This window comes from Barbus barbus, assembly GCF_936440315.1.
Source record: "Barbus barbus genome assembly, chromosome: 45".
NCBI lineage: Eukaryota > Metazoa > Chordata > Actinopteri > Cypriniformes > Cyprinidae > Barbus > Barbus barbus.
The window spans coordinates 22,154,093-22,176,517 of record NC_136723.1 but is presented as its reverse complement, the minus strand read 5'-3'; the positions used below and the strand labels follow the sequence as shown (position 1 = coordinate 22,176,517).

The 22,425-nt window shown below is 36.7% G+C and overlaps 1 protein-coding gene across 2 annotated transcripts in view; it reads right to left on the bottom strand.

The window, feature by feature from the left end:
• LOC306864364 (tetratricopeptide repeat protein 28-like) overlaps window positions 1-22,425 on the bottom strand; it is a 317,133-nt gene that overhangs the window by 8,000 nt on the left and 286,708 nt on the right. For both annotated transcript variants that reach the window (XM_079408353.1, XM_079408354.1), the window contains 8 exons: window positions 22,220-22,349; window positions 20,748-20,966; window positions 17,645-17,822; window positions 9,257-9,397; window positions 3,201-3,345; window positions 2,847-3,026; window positions 1,255-1,763; window positions 254-501 (listed from right to left, as the gene is read on the bottom strand). In XM_079408353.1, coding sequence (XP_079264479.1) covers window positions 254-501; window positions 1,255-1,763; window positions 2,847-3,026; window positions 3,201-3,345; window positions 9,257-9,397; window positions 17,645-17,822; window positions 20,748-20,966; window positions 22,220-22,349 — 1,750 coding nt within the window. The remainder of the gene's footprint in view (window positions 1-253; window positions 502-1,254; window positions 1,764-2,846; window positions 3,027-3,200; window positions 3,346-9,256; window positions 9,398-17,644; window positions 17,823-20,747; window positions 20,967-22,219; window positions 22,350-22,425) is intronic.

Here is a 22,425-nt window from a genome sequence, read left to right as displayed (position 1 = left end):
CTGCGACATATTCAAATCATTAGGAGAACAGCAAACAAGCCTTAAAACTACCCACTATATACTCAACACTGCCTACTATTATTTTAAAGTGACATGTGACAGTATGTAGCAGTTAGCTACATGACTTCACTGTATTTGTTTAATATACAGTTTTCACCACAGTATGATTTGCTTATATACTGCACAGGTTTGCTTATATACTGCACAGGTTTGCTTATATACTGGGCAGGTATGATCTGCGCTGCGATCATACCTGCCCAGTTGGAGGGGTGTGAGAACTGTTTGCTGCTCTGGACGGTCTTCATGGCGTCTGCGAGGGCCGCGCTGGCTTTGGTGCCGTTGAGCAGAGCGCTGTAGAACGCGTGGACGAACATCTTGGAGGCTGCAACGGGAACCGGCCACAGAGACACCAGCACACACTGAGCTCCAGCCGCCAGGAAAGCCCTGGTCAGACCCACCACACCGTCTGCCGTTACTTTACTGTCCGACTCCTGGTACGAGCTGCAGATCATGAAAACACACTATCAGCCTCATGGAGCAGTAATTCACTGGAAAACAGATGCCATTCTCTTCAATAGACTGTAAAACTACTGTGGATGTGGCCGCAGTCGTAGTACGGCCTGTTAAACAGAAGCATATATAACTGTATGAGTTTTAATATTTCTGGGTAACATGACACACACACATATATATATATAGTTGTTGTTTTTTTGGTGTTTGTCTTAGTGTTATGTTAGAATCATTATTATACTCTTATACCTTTTGTTCTTTAATATTTTGAATTGTTTTTAGCTTTATATTTTTGTTTTTCATTTAAATGTTAAGTTTTGAAATTTTGTTGTATGCATTTGTCATTTTTATTTAATTTCTTTATTTTTAAAATGTGTATAGGTAGTATTTATAAAGATCTAGCTTTTAGTTTTGGATCTGTTTTCAGTTGTTTTAATACTACAATTGATTGCTTCCGTTGTCCTCATTTGTAAGTCGCTTTGGATAAAAGCGTCTTCTAAATGACTAAATAATAATAATAATAATAAATAATATATATATATATATATATATATATATATATATATATATATATATATATATATATATATATATATATAACACAGACATAACACACCAACACAACCAAATTACTAAAACATTAACTAAAATTAAAATTACAAAAAAAAACAAAATCTAACTCAAATTATTATTAAAAAATACAACAGTATCTCAATGATACTGAAATATCACTGGTTTACTGACCCCAGCACGACTAGTTTTGTGGGCAGCCTGAGGTCGAGGATGTCGGCTGCGGTGAGCAGGAACTCCTGCAGGGGTGGGCTGTCACAGATGCTTTCAGCATCGCTGGCGTCGTCCGGCACGCGCAGACTCTCTGGGATGGTGTAGTTGGATTTGACTCCGCTCTCTCCACCTCCTGCTCCTCCGCTGGGAGCCGCTGCCACTGGTCCGGAGCCGGTGTCCTGGCTGGGCGTGAGGACCAGAGCCGCCAGCTTCCAGGAGATGTGCGTGGCGAAGTGAGCGCACTCGGCCTGTGTCAGAGCGCTCATGACCCGCTCCTTGGTGGCGGCGGGACCGGCCAGCGGCTGGCAGCCCAGGAGATCAGCCACCATGTGAGCCTCCTCCTCAGCTGTGGGCATCGGGCCCCAGAGCCAGCGGTCCATCACAGATGGCGGCAGCCGAGGATTCCCCACCACTGCGGCCATGGAGCTACCTCCGTTACACAGAACCAGACCGGTCCGCCGAGGGTGAACCTGACCAGACAAACACCACGTGAGTTCGTGAACTAAAACAGTCAAAGGTAAAATTAATGTTTGACATGTTGCTGTTGCTTCCTTATAAAATCATTAAGGCAAATGAGGTGGTAAACTACAACGAATTTACCACAGTCAAGAGGGTAAATGTTTAAAAAACACTCCTTAATCATGGTAAAATTATTGTAGCACTCAAGTCTCATGGCCTTATTGCTTTATTAGTCTGTGAATCAACCCAAGAGACCATCAGGCACTACATCTACAACAAATAAAACAAAACAAAGCAAAAAATAAAATAAAAACTAATAAACATAAATGACAAATTGCACATAAATGACAAATTGTATTCTTAGATTTATTGTATGTTTAAAAACATACAATATATATTAAATAACCATGTCAAATGCCTATTTTTGATAATGGTCTTTTTTTTCGACTTTATGGATGCAAACTGAAAAATCTGAAAATACATTAAAATTATTAGAGTAAAAACAGCTTGACACTGTAATGCTTAAATAAAAAATAAAGAAAATGACTCAAAGCAGTAATAAATTAATATAAATAATTCTATACAATCTGTTTATACAATAATATATATACAATATACAATAATAATGACAAATAGTCATATAGTAGTATATATCACTCTTGTTAATGTTAGCTAAAACTATTTAAAAGTAAGGTTTGTTAAATATAATAAAATATCTGAAAAACTAGAACATTAGAAAAAAATAGATGAAAAACTAGAAAAATAGAAATGTTTTAATAAGTGAAAAAAGGCCTAAAATTACTAAAATTTAAATATATATATAAATTTAAGTTAAATGGAAATAAAACAAACACAAACACACTCAAAATACTCAATTAAAAATGAAAAAAAAACATACCAAAATTAAAAAAAATATATATATTTTTTTTTATAAAATTAAAATAAAATGAAGCTTTTGAATTAGCTTTATTTTAGTTTTATTAATTTATTTCTTTATTTTAGTTGTATTTGACTTAAATTAATAAATACTTTAATAGTATATAAATCATAGTAAATATGACACTGGTCTACATGTGTGTCAGATCTGTGCCTACTTTAGCCGTGCTCCCCAGACTGCCGATGGACGGTACGGCGATGAGACTGAACCGCTCGTACAGATACTCATTAGACGAGCTTCCCTTCAGCAGAGCAAACGGGATGAGATACAACTCGCCCTCCAGAACCAGAACCAGCTGTCTGTGTCTGCCGACCGGACCACTGGAGTGCATCAGACCCTACACACATCACATTACATACTGAAAACTACACCAAACAAGCCAAGAAATATTGGATAGACATTATAAAATAGCTTTCAAAATAAAAGAACAGCCAACATTAAGGTAGTGGGAAAAAATACTAATAAATGTAATTGTTTCTTGAGCGCTGGTGAAGTTTGGGTGCAGTCGTACCCCCTCCATCGGGGCGACGAGCAGGTCGTAAAGGGCTCGCAGCGGGGGTTTGCTGAGTGCACTGGCGCGGCGCGACAGAGACGAGGAGCCCTCCTTCACCGGAGACACCGTGTTACTGAAGAGACTCGTCATACTCTGACAGCTCCTGAAACAACACCACAAACACACTCATGAAACACTAGTGTCCTGCGCAGTACTTACTGTACGGCTAAAACAGCAGCGTGCAGTCATTTCATTCACAAAATCCTAACTTTTGGCAGTCGGATCAAAATGAATCATGAAAGACATGGCAAATATAATGGATGATACTGTATCCAGCTCATTCATCACACTGGAAATACAGTATGCAGTCTCTTTCCTCATAAAAACAGTATTTAGTGTGCTATTTCAAAGACATTCATAGTGACAAATGGGAGAAGATGAAGTGACATCACATCACCTCAGATTCTATTAGTTACTGAAACACTAGAGGGCACTGTTCACCTGGAAAACAGCAGCATTTCTTTTGAACATAATTTGTGTGTTTTATAAACGCAGGTCATGGCTCAAGGATAGACTGGTGAGGTAAAAACACTCAAAAAGTCATTTAAATAAAATATACAATAATAAAAAAAAGACGGTTACAAAATGTTACAAAAAGAGGTCACTGTGGATTATAATTAATATGAATAAATTGAATGAATGAATATTAATAAATACTAAGAATAATAATTATTAGAATAATTAAGAATAATTCATAGTTATACTCTATACTAATAACAAATAATATAGAATTACAGCAGTACAAATAATAATAAGAATTAATAGCGTTATATGGCAAACTGTATATAATAATAATAATAATAGTTAATATTAGATACTAATATTCTATATTTGTAAAACAATTACATTGTATACTAATGAAAATTACATTATTATTATTATTAAAATAATTAAGAATAATAGACAAATAATAAGAATAATAAACAACAATAACATACTGTTTACTAACAGCAACAACAAATTATAATAAAAATTTGTATTATTATTAGAATAAGAATTTATTATTTAAAAATTATTTATTTTATTATTATTATTATTATTATGTTTACAATATAACAATATTAATTATTCTTGATAGAGGAACTGTTTATTGTGATTACTATCTTATAAAGTATAGTAATTTATTGATCTTTAGTGTCATTTATCATATAGCCATAGCTATCATGTAGCCGTGTGTTGGAGATTTAACCATGGGTAAGCCCTTTACCGTGGTGAAATCACTGTAACGCACTGCCTCGAGCGCTTTATTGCTTTAATCAGTTTTGTGTCCTGCAGAAACACGTCACTGTGGATCTCTTGAAATAAAGACAGAAGCCACACCACACCTTATAACAGATGACATCAAAACACCTCGTTATTAAAGAATCTGTGTAGGTGTAACGACTCCACATACTCCAGGGCTAATCGCCATCGCTATGGAAACCGAAGAGCTCCGCAGACAACTTCCTTCCCACTTCCTGTCACGGAGCTCTATCATTACACACCTTCAACGAGACACACAAGAGGCTCGGCTTCTCCCAAACTCTGGCCTCCGTTTGGAGGTTAACTGGCTGATCAAACTGGCGTAAGCCTCATCAGTGTTTAATGAGCATCAGCGATCGGTTCGACAGAGCGCCAGAGAGGAGGAGCATTTGTGTGAGAACAAGGCGGATTAAGGAAACAATCCACCTCAAAATTACAATTCTGAGGTTATATCGTTCCAATCCTGTGTGGAACACAAAAGGATTGAATACACCATAAAAATAGTAGAGACTAGTGCATTAAAGATGCTTTCACTAACTGTAACAAAGCTGAAATAAAATAAAATAAAAAAAAAAAAACAACAACAATAACAAAAAAACTAAGAAAAACTAAAAAAACGAATTTACTAAAATAAAAATAAAAACTGAAAATATAAAAATAAATGTTAGTTCAAAATTGAAAACAGTGTTAAAAATAATTTTCTTTAACTGAAATAAAGCAGAAATAATAATAATAAAAAACATTCTCTGAAAAATGTAACACTAAAAGCTTGCTTAAAGTTAAGATTTAAATAACAAAACTATAAGAATCACTTTCTTTAAAAGGAAAAAATCACTTTTATAAGCTGTTTTAACACGGTTGTGTGGCCACAGTGTGTGAAAACAACCAGCCTATAGTGGTAAAAAATCCACCAACTCATTTATTTTATAAAACCAATAAATCATGAACAGTCTCTCCAAACGAGCCGTTTCAGATTCTCCCTCTGTTCACGTCACCGAGGGGAAAAAGTCCCACCCATTTGTGTCCCATTAGTCCCACACAGCCCTGAGTGAGAAGTCCACCATTGCTGGAGTTATATACAATGTCAGCGCCAAAGAGGATTTACAAGTGTTGTACAAGTTTTGGGATGCACTAATGAACATAGGAGTAGAGGTCTTCACGGAGGACCCGAGACCCGAGGACACGGGACCTGTACGGGTTCGGGTCTATATTTTAAATGGTCAGCCGGGTCCGGGTCGGGGCCCAATCTTTTACTTCGGGTCATTGTGTGTAATACCCGAGTCGATCAGAGAACACCGCACCCGCGAGTGATCAGTGTCAGTCAGCATCAGTGTGTTTTGTAACATGCAGTTTGTAAAATTAGGATGAGAAAAGTGTTAGCGGGAAATAAGGAGGAAAACAACAAAACAAAAAACACGCGTTACCTCAGCTGCCAGAAACAGAGTTAATGTTAGTACTGCAAACTGACGGTGATCATGGATTCCTTCATGAGTGATGTGAAAGAAAAAAAAAAGCTGAAACAAAACTGAAGAGACGCACCTGCTATTGAACACGCACGCAGTAAAGTGTAACGAACTTCTAATTTTGTGCGTTTTTTGCTAAAAAAAACAAATTGCTCCGAGACTTTATTACAACCAACAAAAAGTATCGCTATTGTAGTTCAAAAGGGTAAACGTAACAATCCAAGTTGACTCGAGATGGAAAAAAAACTGCAAAGTTGCATTAGTCATCAGTCTCCGTGACAGCAAGTAGACTTTTGAAGCTGGAATAATGAGTGGATTAAGAAAACTCTTTCAGACGGCAAGAGAGAGGAACAGCCTAACATGGATGGAAATTTATTGGCAAGGAGGATTGTATGCATCGCAATCAGGGAGAGGGCTACAGTAGTTAAGGCAAAAAGTTCAACATGTTTATTGACTTAATAGCATTTGCTGTGCAATATGTGCCGATCTGGACGGGTGCAATCGGGTCTGTGTCTTCCCAGCCGGGTTCGGGTCCAACTTTCGAATAATGGTCGGGTCCGCGGCCAAAAAAATCAGTAACGTCCCCTAAATGTTTAGGAATTAATACCAACGCTTCGTGCGCGAACGTCAGCTCCAGACAAAGTAAGAATCACGCGTTTGTTTTCCAAATTGCCCTTCTGAAAGAGCTTCTTGGCACTCTGTAAGGCTAATTGCTAAAGCTATTCTGCCTTCGCTGTCAGAATGATTTTAAATAGGAATGTGGTAGTTAAAAGTTGCATATGAAAGCAATGCGAGCCGATCGCTTGAAATTGTCGAGCTAATGATCAGAAGTGGGACTTATAAAGTTTGTGATAGCATGAGACCAGCTATGTTGTTATTTTTATCCCGTGCTCCCCATCTGTGTAATTCATAAATGAGAATTTATTATGCACAGTATAATCAGATGATTTTAAAACAATTAATTAATATCTGATTCATTTATGAATCATTGTTTTGTGTTGGATCTTTTTAATGAATCATTTGATCACAACTTGTCTCATGAAACCTTATGTGGATTTTCTTAAATTTGGGTCTGCTCCTCACACAAATCTATGGTGTGTGACTTCAGAAGACAAAATATAGTGAATAAGACATTTTTAAGCACCTGGAAGACACTTGATGATGTTTACTTGTCATTCTGCAGCTTCACGTTCACTATACTTAAGAGCAGGATACTCGTCAAAAATTCTCTTTGTTTGCGAAGAAAGTCAAACAGGTGAACAATGCCAGAATCCTTATTTTTGACTGAATTGTTAGTTTAACGTGTGGCACGTGCACATTAGGGCAGATGAGAAGTGAACGGCGCTTGGGGACGGCTCTTTGTTTGAATGAATATAGAGAGATGTGCGGCGCTGAGAGCTCTTAATGAGGAGCAGAGCTCTAATGATGGACGCTCTGACCTCGTCTTTAACAACGCACAGCACAACCTCGTCTCCTGTTCCTGTCCTAGCGTTCCTGTCGTTTCTTCCTCCCTCCCCCTCTTTCAGCGCTAATAACCATCTCTCTTTCTCTCGTAATGAATCAGGATGTGAAGGACTCGACTGAATGCCGAACTATCTCTCCGTACCGGCTCCCAAATGATCATCCGTCTGAGCTGCTCTGTCCCACCGGCAGAGTTTAGATCCATTACCAGCAAAATGTTTACTAATTGCTTAATGATTTAGTGTTTGATTGGGTTTTTCTCTACTATTTGAGTGGTTTCTCTTTCTTTAGATTAATACCAAATGGCTTATTTTGGTTAATATAAAACAGAACTAGTTCTAGGAAAAAAATTTTTTTGCCAATGGACTGAGAAAAATCATTTTGATCCATTATGAGCACTTAAATAGTGAAGGATATTAATAAACAATAGCTTAATTATTTGGTGTCTGATTGGGTTTTTCTTCACTATTTAAGTGGTTTCTCTTTCTTTAGATGAATACCAAATGGCTTATTTGGGTTAATATTAAAATGAGCCAGATCTAGAATAAGAATAGCACACTTGTTTTGGCAAATGGACTGAGAAAAATAGATCCAATATGAGCATGTTTACTAATTGCTTAAGTGTTTGATTGGGTTTTTATCTGCTTTATCTTCTTAGGTTAATATCAAATGGTTTATTTTGGTTAAATATGAAAAAATAACATCTAGAACAAGAAGAAATGATTTACCAATGTACTGAGAAAAGTTTAAATGACAAGTTTCAGATTCTCTGGTGTGATGCTACACAAGTAAATCTATCTTAAGATCATTAATATGTGTATTTTCAGTATGTCTGAATATCAGAAATGTCTCATATCAGAAAACTTCAAAGATTGTGAACGAGTCCTCAACGGCATTCATTAGTAATTTTGGCGCTTGACTGGAAAGCTTATCAAAATGATGATGAATCTCAGCTTATGAGACCTTTGCTGACTTCATGTTTAGGTCTTGAAAACGTTTTAGAAACAAAGAAGGGCATAAAAATAGTCTACACAACTCTACTATTTTAAGAGCTATATTACAACTCTTCTGAAGCAATCGGACCGAACTTTTACTTCCAGTAACCAGATCAGTGAATTAATCATTCAAACTGATTCTGTGACCGGGATCAAATGATTCATTAAAAAGATTCAACTTCTACTTCTAGAATCGTTCTTTTGACTTGGATATTTTCAATAAATTGTTTGATCACTACTTGTCTAATAAACTCTCGTGAATGAGCCAAGGTATTTTTTCAGTGAATAAAACACTTCAATTTTGGACTCTTCCTCGAACAAAGCTATCATATAATGTCCAAACAATAAAGATAATAAAGGGAATTAGTCATTTTAACCACTTGACCTCGTTCACTTTCATTATACTAAAAAGAACAGGATGTTACATATATTCAAGTCTTGAAAAATACTCTCAGAAACAAAAAAGGGAACAACTGCACCATAAAAACAGTGAACACAACTCGTGTTGTATTCTGCAACTTCTGAAACAATCCAACAGCTATCAAACGATTAACTAAAAAACTCAAAAGAACAATTCAATAACATCTGATTCACTACAATCATTCTTTTGAATGAATCATTTGATTACCACTTGTCTCATGAAGTCTTATGAACAAGCCGAGGTGGATTTTCAGACAATAAAACACTTCCATTTTGGCCTCCTCCTCCTCCTGTTTATTTCATTTGGACCTCGTTTTACTTTCATTATACTAAAAAGAACACTTTTTAGGTCTCAAAAACACTTTCAGAAAGATCTTAACGATATTTAAGAGATTTCTGAGCCACTTTCTACGATGATTGTTGTGTGTCTGACCTGTTGAAGAGGTTGTTTCTGGAAACCATCCTCAAGAAGCCGGTCGGGTCGGTCACTGAGTTGAGTTTATTATTGAGTTCTTCAAACTGCTGGTCCAGAAGGTCTCCAGCTTCGCTCTCCGTCTCGCTGCTGGAACAGGCTCTGAAACACATAATGTGATTTATTCAAGCAGCATGTGTTACACTGCTTTTACCACAGTTGAGGGAAGCTGTTGGGTACAAAACATGGTACTGCAGAGAAACTCGACTTTATTGCTTTTTTGATGTAAAAAACAAGTCCAATAAATAATTTCACGATGTAAAACGACAACAATAACTATAAACATCACTTCTGCCAAAGAATATTGTCACACCCTGAAATACTTGATTCTACTGACTCATTTGTCTTTTTTTATTTCTCTGACACAAAGAAACATAACTGCTAACTCAATTAAGTTTCTTCAGCGTTGAAAGCACAACATCTGAGCGATGAAACGCTCCCACTTATCAATACCGCTGTCAAACACACTCGCTTTTATATCCATTCATGCACATGTTTGTTGACTTTTCATTCCTGGCGTCCATTGAGATGCAACGCAAAATAACAAACAATTTTACAAACGACCAAACAACTCGAGCACAACGGCAGCCACAATCACAGATAATTACTCACGAGTCTCTCTGCGTCTGGAGAACATGTGAGCAAATTTCTCTGATTAGCTTTAATGAAAAAACAGATCTCTTCAGCAATCTGACTCATCTGAGACAACACACTTGGATTCCTCTATTGGGTTAATAAGGTTTTATCCACCTCACCTCAATTACACACAAAACGCTCTTCATTTGCACCTAATGCACGACGCAGATGTTCCGCTGATTATTTTGGATGCATTATCAGATGGCATTAAAACATGTCGATATGAAGAGATTCGAATGCTCAGTAGACGTCTGAATAGCTCGTTAGCGTGTGTTTGTTTAAACACTTTGCTCTGAGAATGAAAGGGAACGTCTGCTTATCCTCTTCCCTATATATCGAAATTTAACTTTAGATATCTCATATTACTGTATGCATAATATCATCTGAATTTTTACAAGATGACTTTATTCATCTCAAATTAAGACTTCATCTCAATGACTTATATCTCATATGACTTCAAAATATGAATATATAGCCTAATATTACTGCACATCTCACAATCACTTAATGTATCTCAAAATATAACTTTATATATATCATATTATATATACACATTACAACATCATATGGCATTATATCTCACATCTTGACTATATATCGCATAATACTATTATATATTTCACAACATGGCTTTATTTATTTCTATACGACTTTATATATCTCATAATACTATATACATCTCAATATTACTATATATCTCATACTACTAGATACATCTCACACATAATATTTCTCAAATTATGACTATGTCTCATTATATGACTACATATCATAATATAACTTCATATTTTACATTAACTTCATATTTTTCCAAATTACTATATCTCATAATATTACTATGTATCTCATAATATGACTAATCTCACATTGACTTAATATTTCTCAAAACAGGATCATGTATTGCATAATATTACTATGTATCTCACAATATGCCTTTGTCTCAAAATTTAACTTTAAATATCTCATATCCCTATGAATATAAATCATATTACTTCATATCTCACATTTATTTCATGTCAAAATATGACTATATATTTCACAATATGACAAAATATGTTATAAATATATATTTCACAATATGACCAAATTAAGTCGCAATATGACTTAATATCTCAAAATATGACTTAATATATCTCATAATGTTACTATATATCTCACAATGACATACGTTAAATTATAACTTTAAATATCTCATATTCCTATGAATATATATCATATATTTCATATATCTCAAATTATGACTATGCATTTCACAATGAATTAAATATCTCAAAATATAACTTCTATCTCATAATATTACTATTTATCTCACAATATGACTTATCTTATTACACTGACTATATACTGAATGCTCTACAGACGTCTGAATAGCTCATTAGCTAGCGTTTGTTTAAGCCCTTTACTCTGAGAATGAAATGGAATGTCTGCTAATCCTCTTCCCTAGATTTCTGAACTATTCCAAAATGTCAGAGCACCAACATTCTTCTCATTTTGCATTCTTTATCTCCGCAAACATGTTCCGGCGCCCGTTGCACTCCCTCTCGAGACGGAAGCCGTCCCAAATCCTGTTGAAATGTTAATTTAATTCTTTGTTAGGGTACAACCCTGTAGGATGGGAATAATCTCATTTTGGTGCCAACCAGAAATGAAAAGCACCGGAGGAGCCGGAAAATGAGATCTGCTCTTCATATATTTGTGCTTAAAGTGACAGACTTCGACCCAGTCATGGGGCAAACGCTTGCATCTGCGACCTGTCCGTATGCGCTCCTGCACCTGAGCTGTTGTGGATGCGGCCTCGGGTGGATCTGTTTGGGAAGTGTGCATTGGAAATTAAGATGGCTCAGATGTGGAGACAGCGCCGTGGGCCATGTGTGGCAGGCAGAGATATGCGAGGATGCTCTGAAAGGAAAACCTTCCTATAGTGAGCGGCTCTCAAACCTGATCAGGTAGGTTAACTAAGGTTGTTCACACTGGGTCTGAGTTTGATTACGCCGCAGGAAAAACACAGTGAGCACAGGCGGAAGCTGTTTACCAGCCGACTAAAATTGAACTCGCTGTCTGCTGCGAATGCGTTTGAAAGCCGTTTCTGCTGAGACAAGCAGCAATAAGAATGCATTAGTCTATAATATGCAAATTATAAATCATCAACAGCAGTTTATTTCTGCAAATTAGGCCGAATTGGTTTATAAACCATAACTCAGACCGCAGCTTATATGGCAAGCAAACAAACTCAAATGGATCTGGGAAAGCACTAGACACTGTGGTGTGAAATGCCCTAATTAGTGGTGTTTGCCAGGTCATCTATCATTGTTACTACAGCTCATACTGAGGGTTAATGATATGATCAAACTTTCAAGCATATCCATCGTTAATGTGCAAGTCATCCTGTACCACTTGTCCCACAGACATGAATGATTCCTCAAATCATGTGTCTTCCTGAAGAGGAGATAATAAGGCTTATGATTTTCACCTGCTAGATGATGATTTTTTGCATGTTTGTCACACTTTAATGTTTCAGATCATCAAACTAATTTAAATATTAATCAAAGATAACACAAGTAAACACAACATGCAGTTTTTAAATGAAGGGTTTTTTTTATGAAGGGAAAACAAAATCCAAACCCACATGGCCCCGTGTGAAAAAGTGCCCCCCCCCCCCCCCCCCCCCCCCCCCCAAGAGCGCAACGATGTCATCCAAGAGGTCACAAAAGACCCCACAACAACATCTAATGAACTGCAGGCCTCACTTGCCTCAGTTAAGGTCAGTGTTCATGACTCCACCATAAGAAAGAGACTGGGCAAAAATGGCCTGCATGGAAGAGCTCCAAGACGAAAACCGCTGCTGAGCAAAAAGAACATAAAGGCTGGTCTCAGTTTTGCCAGAAAACATCTTGATGATCCCCAAGACTTTTGGGAAAATACTCCGTGGACTGACGAGACAAAAGTTGAACTTTTTGGAAGGTGTGTGTCCCATTACATCTGGCGTAAAAGTAACGGAGCATTTCAGAAAAAGAACATCATACCAACAGTAAAATATGGTGGTGGTAGTGTGATGGTCTGGGGCTGTTTTGCTGCTTCAGGACCTGGAAGACTTGCTGTGATAAATGGAACCATGAATTCAGCTGTCTACCAAAAAATCCTGAAGGACAATGTCCGGCCATCTGTTCGTGACCTCGAGCTGAAGCGAACTTGGGTTCTGCAGCAGGACAATGATCCAAAACACACCAGCAAATCCACCTCTGAATGGCTGAAGAAAAACAAAATGAAGACTTTGGAGTGGCCTAGTCAAAGTCCTGACCTGAATCCTATTGAGATGCTGTGGCATGACCTTAAAAATGTAGTTCATGCTCGAAAACCCTCCAATGTGGCTGAATTACAACAATTCTGCCAAGATGAGTGGGCCAAAATTCCTCCACAGCGCTGTAACAGACTCATTGCAAGTTATCGCAAACGCTTGATTGCAGTTGTTGCTGCTAAGGGTGGCCCAACCAGTTATTAGGTTTAGGGGGCATGTTGTGTTTACTTGTGTTATCCTTGATTAATATTTAAATTTGTTTGATGATCTGAAACATTAAAGTGTGACAAACATGCAAAACAATAAAAAATCAGGACGGGGGCCAACACTTTTTCACACCACTGTACCTTACATTATGACTTCATGTATCTCACAATGTTACAATATACCTTACATTATGACTTTGCTTTTTTTTCCTCAGTTGGTCAGAACAAACGTGGCAGATTTGTTACTTGCTTGTTCATATGACAATATACGGTGAAAATTCTTATTTGGGTCATATATTCTAAGACGTAGGCTAGAATCTGTGATTGCGAACTACAGTAAATATCCACACCGGTGCGGTGACTGACCGACACACATACTGCTCAAAACATTGGATTCATCCGCGCTGGAGCCATGCCAACTCACAACCCCACGCACGGAAGATAATTCCGCAAAAAGCTGCAATTCCAATTTTTCAAACAGAGATGGCGACAAAGATGCAAAACATACGGTCGCTGGGATATATTTGTAGCAATAGCCAAAAATACATTGTATGGGTCAAAACTATCGATTTTCTTTTATGACAAAAATCATACGGATATTAAGAAAAGATCATGTTCCATGAAGATATTTTGTAAATTTCCAACTGTAAATATATCAAAACTTAATTTTTTATTAGTAATATGCATTGCCAAGAACTTCATTTGGACTTAAAAGGCGATTTTCTCAGTATTTAGATTTTTTTGCACCCTCAGATTCCAGATTTTCAAATAGGTGTATCTCGGCCAAATATTGTCCTATCATAACAAACCATACATCAATGGAAAGCTTATTTATTTTGCTTTCAAAAGATGTATAAATCTCAATTTAATTTAGTTAATCATAATACTATCAAGGTATTTAGTTAACCATAATACTATATACATTTTGCAATATGACTTCACATCTCGCATTATAACAATATTTCTGGACATATTACTATATATCATGCTATTACTAAATATCTCACAATGTGACCTCTGAATAAGTATGACAATACTTCACATTGTGAAATAATATAATGAGATATTTAGTCAATCTTGAAATATGACTTTATATATCTCATAATATTACCATATATCTCACAATATGACTTCATATATCTTGAAATATTATAATTTATCTCATAATATTACTATATATCTCACAATATGACTTCATCTGAAATTATGACTTTATATCTCACAATTTTACTATGTATCTCAAAGTATATCTTAACATATCTTGAATTATGACTTTATACAGGTATATCTCAAAATATGACATTACATTTTTCCTGTTATATCTTTTTATATCACAGTGTGACTCCAAATATGACTCTATATATATCCATATGACAATATATCTTCCAATATGACTACTTTTTTGTATTAAACCTTATCTCATAATTTTCTACTCGGAGGTGAAAACTATCATATCCATTATATCTAGAGTCCGGAATATGACACTTGGGCATGGGCTCATTTGCACCTAGCAACTATACAGTCCTGACAACCACCCTTCATGGCGGTGGGGTTTGCATGGGCAAACACCAGTCACGTGAGCAGTCCGTGCATTAATCACAGAGCTATTCTAATGAATCTCACGAGCAGCACTCCAGTCAACACACACGTATCCGTCTTAACTAAAGGGTGCAAGAGGTCTCGCTAAACGAGCCATAATCACTCATATTGCAGCCGGTCGCGGGTATCACAATTCCATTTCGTGCCTTTTTCTTTCTGCACAATGAATGGGGTCTTCAAAGGTGGCATATTGCACCCAACCAAGTGGAAAAGATTGCTCGCAGCCCCTCAGTCAAGAGCTAAATTATCCTTTAATGGGCAGGGATGAGCGCAGAGCTCGCTGGGAGAAGCCATCACGCCTCTAGTGACTAATGCACTGGCACCGGCGGCTTTCTACGCACGTACAATAATGGCCTTTGTTTCAGGCTGCTGCTTAATTCACACCAAGAGCTTCTGACGTTCTACCATCCTTCTCTCTGCATTCTGCTCCTCCAAACCTGCCAGCGTCTTCACCTAATTACATGTCAGAGTGAACTCAACACCAGCAGAGCTTCCTCCATGCGAGAGGTGAGTAACTCCTCAGCTGCTACCCGGTTAGCGCCACAGAGCCAGAGATCAGTGTGCTGTGGCCTTCAGCTCCGCTGCGGCGTATGACAGCATCGCTGAGCGCTGAGATGTGCTTCCTGCAGGGCATGAACGCGCACACTTGCACACTCCACCCCGCTGCACTCAAGGACCGCATCCATCAGGGTATATTTAGGAGGATGCAGACATTCACACTAACATGAGCAAAGTTGCGCTCTGCTGCACTTCTACTGTAATATTTGTTTGGGAATTGCATATTCTTAAATCTCGCCTTTCAACAGTCATCCGTATTTTATAAAACCCTAAAACAAACTGAAATAGAGAGATTTAACAAGATGCTGCTTAATTCATTTACTTTTATTTTACAAAACTAAGAAACAAAGGGAGTAACATTATTTTGTTCAAAGTTTTGCAAACATATATTTGCAAAGTTTAAACATTACAAAAATTATCTCATAAAATCTATCATAACAAACACAAAACTATTTTTAAATATTTTTGTAATAATGAGCAACCACCTAGCGACACCCTAACACCCTAGGAACCACCTAACAATGCTCTAACATCCAGAACACCCTAGAATCCACTTAGCAACACCCTAACAAACAGTAAGAACACCATAGCAACCCCAGCAATGCTCTAACATCCAATACACACTTGAAATTACCTAGCAAAACCCTAAAAAACATTAAGAACACCATAGCAACCACCTATCAATGCTCTAACATTCAGTGCACCCTTAAAATTACCTAGCGACACCCTAACAAACATTAGGAACACCATAGCAACCACCTAGCAATGCTCTAGCATCCAGTACACCCTTGAAATTACCTAGTAACACCCTAACAAACACTAGGAACACCATAGCAACCACCTATCAATGCTCTAACATTCAGTGCACCTTTAAAATTACCTAGCGACACCCTAACAAACAATAGGAACAACATACCAACCACTTAGCAACGTTCTAACATCCAGTACACCCTAGAACCCACCTAGCAACATTATTACACCCTATCAAACATACATAAAACCCAAGCAACCTCTTAGCAATGCCCAAACAAATATCTAGTGCACCTTAGCAACCACCTAGTGACACCCTAACAAACATCTAGTACATGCTAGCAACACCTATCAATGCTTAAACATCCAGAAAACCCTAGCATTCACCTGGCAACACCCTATCATCCAGTACACCCTAGCAACCACCTAGCGAGGGCCTAACAAACACCTAGTACACACTAGCAACAACCTAACATCCAGTACACCCCAGCAACAACCTAGCAAAGCTCTGAACACCATAGCAACCACTTAACAATATCCTAACAAAAAGTATGCCCTAGCAAGCACCTAACAACACACTAGCAATACCCTAACAAACATTAACAACATAGCATCCACCTAGCAATGCTCTAACATCCAGTACATGCTTGAAATTTACATTTACATAGTCATTTGGCAGTCACTTTTATCCAAAGCGACTTACAAAGTAGAAGAAAACAGACCAACGAGAGAGCGACAATATACAAGTGCTGTGACTAGTCTAGCACAGTGCACATAGCAAGGTGATGGCGAAAAAGATGTTCTTTAGATGTTTTCTGAAAATGGCTAAAGACTCAGTTGCTCGGATTGAGATAGGCAGGTCGAAATCACCTAGCAACACCCTAACAAACACTAGGAACGCCATAGTACCACCTATCAATGCTCCAAAATTCAGTGCACCCTTGAAATTACGTAGCAACACCCTAAAAAACATTAGGAACACCATAGCAACACCATAACATCAGTACACCCTTGAAATTACCTAGCGAGGGCCTAACAAACATCTAGTACACCCTAGCAACCACCTAGCAACACCCTAACATCCAGTACACCCTAGCAACAACCTAGCTATGCCCTAGATTACATCACCAGATTACATAAATTGAGAAACTCCTTTTAAACCACAAATAACAGTCAAAAATGATTTAAATATATTTAATAAATGAATGGAATATAAAGTGTAACATAAAAGGTGAACTGACAACAGAATTTAGCTGTGGTGTGTGTAATCATGGTGTATGGAGGCTGTGTGATTAAAGCATTCACCTGCTGTAGTATGAGTCCACACCCAGAGCTTCCCGCGCATTACTGATGTGCTGCTCCAGAGACGAGCCTCCACAGCCACCACCCGCAAGCAAAGACCCGCCACCACCCTCCTGGAAGTCTGACGTACCGCCATCCAACGCACCCTCGCCCAGATACACCTCATGAAACTTCAGGATACCTGTGAGATGGAGAGCAGAGCTCATGCTGATTGGCACAGAGATGATATCAATGGTGATTAATGGTGAATATTACTGCTGGTGATGTTTTATAAAAGCAGTGCACTACAAGAGCTTTCTGATTTCACAAATGGTAAAGTAGTTCAATCTTAAAATGATCAAACTTAAAGGTCAGATGTAAAAAAACGATCATCCAGCAGAGTTCAGACCGGAACGAATGCGCTCAAACTCCTGAGAGCATCAGTGTTTCAGACATAACGTGCATGCTTTGCGTAATAATGGAGTTAGAATAACGTACAGAGCCACACAAGAGTCACAAGCAAGGTCAGCGCTCTCCTGCGAGAGGCTGAAATCTAGTTAGGTGAATATTGTAAATGAGCAAAAGTACTCCCCGTTTTCAGACATATGTCTGTTTGATTGCATTAGCTTGTCTTTCTGTTACAGACGCCAATGCTAGAATAAATATTGAAAAATATTGGAGATCTAGATGAAGATGTGTGCAGTCGTGTGTGAGTGCATGTCCAGGGTATCTTAGTATACTAAAACTATGAAAATGAAAACGATTGATTTCAAAATATTTGTCATAATATTAGTCAGACACTTTTTTGAATGAAAAAAAAAAAAATCTGAAACTAAAAGTATGTTGCATAAATATATAGACAAAAATACACAAATAAATATAAATAAACAAATAAATAAAATAAAATCAGAATTGTTGGCTTAATATTTAGCTTAAATATAACTATGAAAAATAAAAATAACAATAACAAAACTACACCCATAAAAATATAGAAATGTGAAAATGTTACATTTGTATAAGAAAATGAAATAAAAATATAAAAATACATATTTAAAATATAAAATGTAATATAATAAAATAAAACACACACACACACACTTTTTGCTATATTGCTATATATTTAAAACAATCAAATAAAATCAATAAAGTGTAAATGTAATATAAACTTTAATGAGGAAAAAACTGTATATATGAAAAATTTAAATAACGCTTTAAATATGGAATGTAAAAATGTGCCATTTACATACACACATAAACCTTAAAGAAAAAATACATCACAAATATAAAAAAAACTGAATATACCAAAATATAATTAAATATATTTATGTCTGTAAAAATTCTAAACATTGTTAAAATTTAAATATGTATTCAAATAAAACAGCATTAAAATAAAAACTGCATAACGGTAACACCCTTAGTGTGTGTTTTACGTGTGTGTGGTTGTGAGGGGTGGGATTATGGAGGCAGGTGGTACTGCCGCTTTGTGTTAATTCACAGCTTTTTACCAGCTTCACCAAACAGCAGGCGGCACAATGAAGCCGCGGGGAACAGAAGGTGTGAGGAATACGACAGCGACAAACACACCGATCAACTGAGCATGTGCGTGTGTGTGTGTGTGTGTGTATTCCTGCCATTGAAGCAACTCCAGATTTGATCAAATAATTGTTTCTGTTGTAGGATGTGGTTCAACCAAACTTATGGCGTGTTTGGGTGTATAACAGATGCCTTTTGAGTAAATGGCTTAAAATAGCTGACATCAACTTTTGATAGCTTTTAAAACAGTATATTTTTTTAATTAATTCTTAAAATAAGATTTTTTTTTTTTTAATTAGCATAAAATGGTACAGAAATGTACCTTTATAGCACAAGAAAGGCATCAGTTTCACAGATCAGAGTGTCTTATTGATCTTAGCGGCGGTGTTGGTCTGTTTTCAAACAGACAGACAGCGTCTCAGCGTGTCTCCGGATAGAGCTCTGATGAACTGTTCAGATGTGTGCTGTGTCTGTCTGACACCTCCATCACCCCACACACACACACACACACACACATCACCGCCTCCACACACACCACACACTACTGCACTCTTAGTCTTTAATCTGTGTTTAGGATCCTAAGATTTCAATGGAAAACCTGAAGAGAATCATAGAATCCAGTTATAAAAATGGAATTTACTCTATGATGCAGAATGCCACAGAATTTTGGATAAATAAATCAGAAGTAGGCCTGTACACTTGATCAAATCGTAATAAGGTCTAGTTTCATTAAAAATATATATGCCAAAAATAAATCTTAAAAAAAATATATAATTAAATAAAAATTTATAAAATATTAAATATAAAACCCAAAAGTGCAGACACAGAATTTCTGAAAAATAAAACATTTCATAGAGCCCTATAATTGTAAATATATAAATATATATATATATTACATTGTTAAATTTTTATGAATTAAACTGATTAGACATGGTTTTTGAGCATTTTAAATAAATTGTTATTAAATCATGTAATTTTATAGTTTTAATTAATTATACATGCTTTTTTAATAAATTGTTGTTAGACTGTTTACGACATGCTTTTTGTTTACTAAAATTTTACTGCAAAAAAGACAAAAATTAAAGCAGAAAATACAGAATTTGGGAGAAAAAAAAACGGAATTTCAGAAAAAAAACCAACAGATTTCATAGGACCAAAACACTACTTTTTCCAAACATTTTTAAATAAATTGTTGTTAAATTATGTAAGTTTTATCATTTTAATTAATTACACATGCTTTATGATTACTAAAATGTTATTTAAAAATGAAAAAATTAAGAAAAAAAGAAAAGAAAAAAATTAATTTGGAGAAAAAAAAAAAAAAAGATTTCAAAGGGCCATAAAGTATAATTTGTTACACTTTTAATAAATTGTTGTTAAATTTTAAATGTTTCATGATTTCTATCAGGCATGTTTTTCGATCGCTACAACTGAACAGAATACATACCTCATAGGGCCCTCCATCCTCTTTTGTGATAGGTTTTTAAGATGGCATAAAGTTATGCAGAACATTACTCTGTATTTGGGCTTGTGCAAGGGCGTGTTGGGAGTTCATTTAACAACCCTTTGTGAGGTTTGAACCAGAGTGTCTTACCGGAGCCGGGGGCCAGGAGCCAGCTGTACAGGTATCCTGCCGCCAGAGAGAAGTAGAGCACCAGCGCCCGCTGCCCGTTCACAGTGTCCAGGATGTGCTCCACGGTCACGGGCGTGTAGGGGTCAGAGTCCTGCTGGCCCGTCTGTCTCTCCACCAGCAGGTCAGCAAAGGCCCGAGTGCGTCCGCGCTCCGCCACGGCCAGAGCTTCATCATGGTGACCTGAGTGGAGGTCAGAGGTCAGCGCTGGTCTACATAAACCCATGAATACATCCAAGCACTTCTAACTTCATTTCTAGAGATCTTTGAGCTTTTTATGCATATGCAATGAACTGCAGGCCACAGAAAGCAGTGATTTCTACCACAGGTATAAACCATAATGGCCAAAATAAACCTTATGTGTTCAACTGGTGAAGCGTTACTTCATTTTGGTCTGTTCATCACGTAAAGCTATCGTATAACTTCAGAAAACTAGCAAAGGAGCTACTTTTATTGTGTTTTTATGATGCTTTTTGGATCGTGACAGTCTGGTAATACATTAATTATATGGAAAAAGGGGAAAACCCAGATCAATATATACAATACCATTCAAAAGTTTGTGTTAGTAAGACTTTTTCGGTAGGAAATTAATCCTTTTTCAGAAAGGACACGTTAAAATGCTTAAACTTGACAGAAAAGTCTTTATAATATTATAAAAGGTTTACATTACAAACAAATGAGATTATTTTAATAATTTTTCTGTTTTATCTAAAAATGTATTAGTTTCCACAAAAATATGGAACAGCACAACTGCTTTATATACATTTATAATAATAACTATTTCTAGTTAATCAGTATATTATAATGATTTCTGAAGGATCATGTGACACTGAAGACTGGAGTAATGATGCTGAAAACATTCAGCTGCGCATCACAGGAATAAATTACACTTTAAAATGCATTCAAATAGAAAACAGCTATTTTGAATTATAAAAATGTTTCACAATACAGCTTTGGTGAGCGTAAGAGACAGCTTTCAAAACACTAAATCTCACCGACCACAAACTTTTGAATAGTAGTGCATGTCATGTCCATATATTGATTTACTGGCAAGTACAGATCGAAAACTCCTATTTTAATGAGTTTTTTTTTTTTTTATCAAAAAGTCCTTAAAAAACAGCAACTTGCGTCAGAAGCAACATTGCATAATATATTTTTTCACATTTCCACAAACCAGTGTAGTATAAACAAAATACACTAATAAATAAATATATCTTGTTTCAAAGATTTTAACTAGTAAACAAGTCACATTTTGCAGTGTAGCCACATAACAAGCAGTTTAACGTCCAAACAAACCCCTGCAGAGCGACACACGCTTTACTTTGCTGTAAGGACTGTACATTAATCCTTACATTCACAGATAAGCTGTTCTGTGCTCCGGATGGATAATGTTTGATATAAACATAGAAATAGAAATAGGAGGAGAATATTTATACCGAGGCTGACAAGGACCCTCTGGAGAGCCTGGTACGAGGAGGTCTGCAGGTCGAACAGGGAGAGCTTGTAGTCGGTGCTGTGCTGCGCTTCATGACGAATGGTCTCGAACAGAGCCGACGCACGGTACAGCTGCGTGGCAAAAACAAGAATTTGTGCATTACTCACACATGTGTTAATAATAAAGCACTGACCTGCCCTGACACAG